This window comes from Zingiber officinale, chromosome 4B (genome assembly GCF_018446385.1).
Source record: "Zingiber officinale cultivar Zhangliang chromosome 4B, Zo_v1.1, whole genome shotgun sequence".
In the NCBI taxonomy this organism is placed as follows: Eukaryota; Viridiplantae; Streptophyta; class Magnoliopsida; order Zingiberales; family Zingiberaceae; genus Zingiber; species Zingiber officinale.
Window position 1 is genome coordinate 67,417,762 of NC_055993.1, and position 2,528 is coordinate 67,420,289.

The window sequence follows — 2,528 nt, forward strand, 5'->3', positions numbered from 1 at the left end:
AATTCAAAATGGAAAGCTAAAACTTATAGTGATAACTTGACATATTCGGCATTAGTAGAACTACATGATTTTTTAAAGAATATATTTACTAACTACATGATTTTTTAAAGAATATATTAATTTCAAAGGAGAGTTGTAAAGATTTTAAGTCAAGAAATTAATTCTTTTTGTTAACAAAGCATGCACTATGAAATCAAATATCACAACATAATTACCTTACAATTGTTCTTTTCGAGTCTTCATATTTTGAAACTTTTGTATAATAGCTTCATTATCAACCTTTAGAAATATATCTTTCTCTACATAGACAATAAGACTATCATTCATCCAATCATCACTCATTCGATTGCGCAACCTGTCTTTCACAATTCTCATGGCAGAAAACACTCTCTCTACCGTCGCAGTCGCAACCGGTAAAATTAATGCTAATGTCAAAAGCTTAAAAACCAATGGATACACCATATTTTTCTTTGACATAACTAACTTCTCTGAAAGATCACCGAGGCCTTTCAATCCTTGAAATGTTTTGTTAGAACGCATATCACATATATATGTTTCAAGTTGATCATCAAGTACGAGAAGATCAAATTTGGAGAAATCTTGTGGATAAAACTCAGCCAGTTGCAACAATTTTTTCTTGTCAAAAGCCAAAAAAGAGTTTTGTGGACACAAACAAGCTACACAAAGAAGTAACTCTGTACTTGCCTCGGAGAAACGATCATTTAATTCTTGAAGTTGCATATCAATAACACCATAGAATAAATCAACTCGATAGTGATGTAAATTTGTTACTTCTGGTGGATTACGATGGGGACGACCACGTGGTGCCCAACGTGTGAACATATCATCCATTTTGAGACAATCAATGTAATGTTGTTGACAAAAATAATGAACTTTTTCTAAAAATGAATCCCAACCATCTTCTCTCATATTTTGGAGTCGGTGTTTGCATACTTGTACCAAATCCATTGCATTTACAATATCCTGATCTTTCTTTTGTAATGCTGTCGACAATTCACTCGAAATCCCTAAGACATATTTCATCAAGTGTAGATTAAATGCAAAATCAAATGAAAGTATTGATTCCAATAAATTAAATGCCTCAGTTTTTTGATCAGGAGAACTAGAATCATCTTCTGAAATCACTTCAAGCACATCAATGACAGTAGATAACATAGAAATCAAACTGATTAAAGAATTGTAATGTGACCCCCAACGTGTATCCCTAGCACGTTGAAGGGTAGTTTCTTGATTAAGTCCTCGACCACTTGAAATTTCACCCCTCTCCAATGCCTCAATAATAAAATTTGAATGTTTCTCCTTAAGAAGATCAGAACGTTTGCAGGATGATCCAACAACATTTACCACATCACCAACAATACGAAAGAAATTAGAAATCGGAAGATTTTTCTTGGCCACAGCTATAAGAGCTAGTTGAAGCTGATGGGCAAAACAATGTATATAAAATGCACATGGGTTCTCCTTTAAAATGAGTGCTTTTAGACCATTAAATTTACCTTGCATATTACTTGCTCCATCAAAACCTTGTCCTCTCACATTAGCTATGCTCAAATTATATTTAGAGAACATCTTATCAATAGCAGCTTTAAGTGAGAGTGTTGTAGTACTAGTAACATGTTCAATTCCAATAAAACGCTCATTTACATGTCCACATAGTGCAAAACAACTGACATTTGCTCTTTCATTGACACATCACGAGATTCATCAACTAAATTAGAGAATAATGAATTACCATTATCTTTGATAATAACATTAATTGTTTCAGTTGCACAAGCCCTTACTATATCCTTCTGAATATCCGGTGATGTTAACTTGCAATTTTTTGGGGCATTTTTCAATATCACATCATTAATCTCTTTATTATGAGCACCTAAAAACTCCAGTAGAATAAGAAAGTTACCCGGATTAAGAGAACCTTCAGTCTCATCATGACCTCGAAATGAATTCCCTTGTCGCAAGAAAACTCTGATACATTCAATCGAAGCATTGAGACGGATACGATAATCATTTCGCATTTGCTTTGACTGTTTGTGTAAAATTGATTGAATGTGCTCATCTTGATTCATCAAAGCTTCACAATTCATTCGAGCTTTATGATGTTCACTATCATGTTGACCAACATGAATATTTAATCTATCTTTACCCTTCCAATTTGTGAATCCTTCGCTAACAAAAGTCTCTCCTCCTGCTTGTTTTCCCTTAGTTGTCTTGAAGAGATAACAATACAAACAATATGCCGCATCTTTTTCTATACTATATTCCAACCAATCACCAAATTCCTTAAACCATGAAGGATTAAACCGTCTAAATTGGCTTACTCCAAATTTTCGTTTTGGGAATTCATAACTTGAAGGTTGACATGGGCCCTTTTGCAAATATATCCTTCGAACTTGATCCCTAATGTTAGCATTATAAGAACAAATTGGAATCCTTAGTCCAGGATCTGCCGGTAATTGTGAAAAATCAAATTCTCCAACTGTAACATCTCCAATATTTTATTCTTCTGG

The 2,528-nt window shown here is 33.7% G+C and overlaps 1 protein-coding gene across 1 annotated transcript; it reads right to left on the minus strand.

The window, feature by feature from the left end:
* Nucleotides 1-216: 216 nt before the first annotated feature.
* On the minus strand, nt 217-2,105 carry LOC121978297. Its single transcript, XM_042530662.1, has 2 exons — nt 1,693-2,105; nt 217-1,627 (listed from the first exon to the last, which is right to left on the minus strand). The coding sequence occupies exons 1-2, from the start codon at nt 2,103-2,105 to the stop codon at nt 217-219; spliced, it is 1,824 nt and encodes a 607-aa protein (XP_042386596.1).
* Between the last annotated feature and the right edge of the window lie 423 nt (nt 2,106-2,528).

Bases quoted from the DNA above. Each gene is read 5' to 3' on its own strand.
- LOC121978297 (XM_042530662.1), bottom strand. From the start codon at position 2,105: ATGAATTGTGAAGCTTTGATGAATCAAGATGAGCACATTCAATCAATT. The intron at 1,628-1,692 runs GTCAGTTGTTTT...ACATGTTACTAG, and splicing joins GTGTCAATGAAAGAGCAAAT to TACTACAACACTCTCACTTA.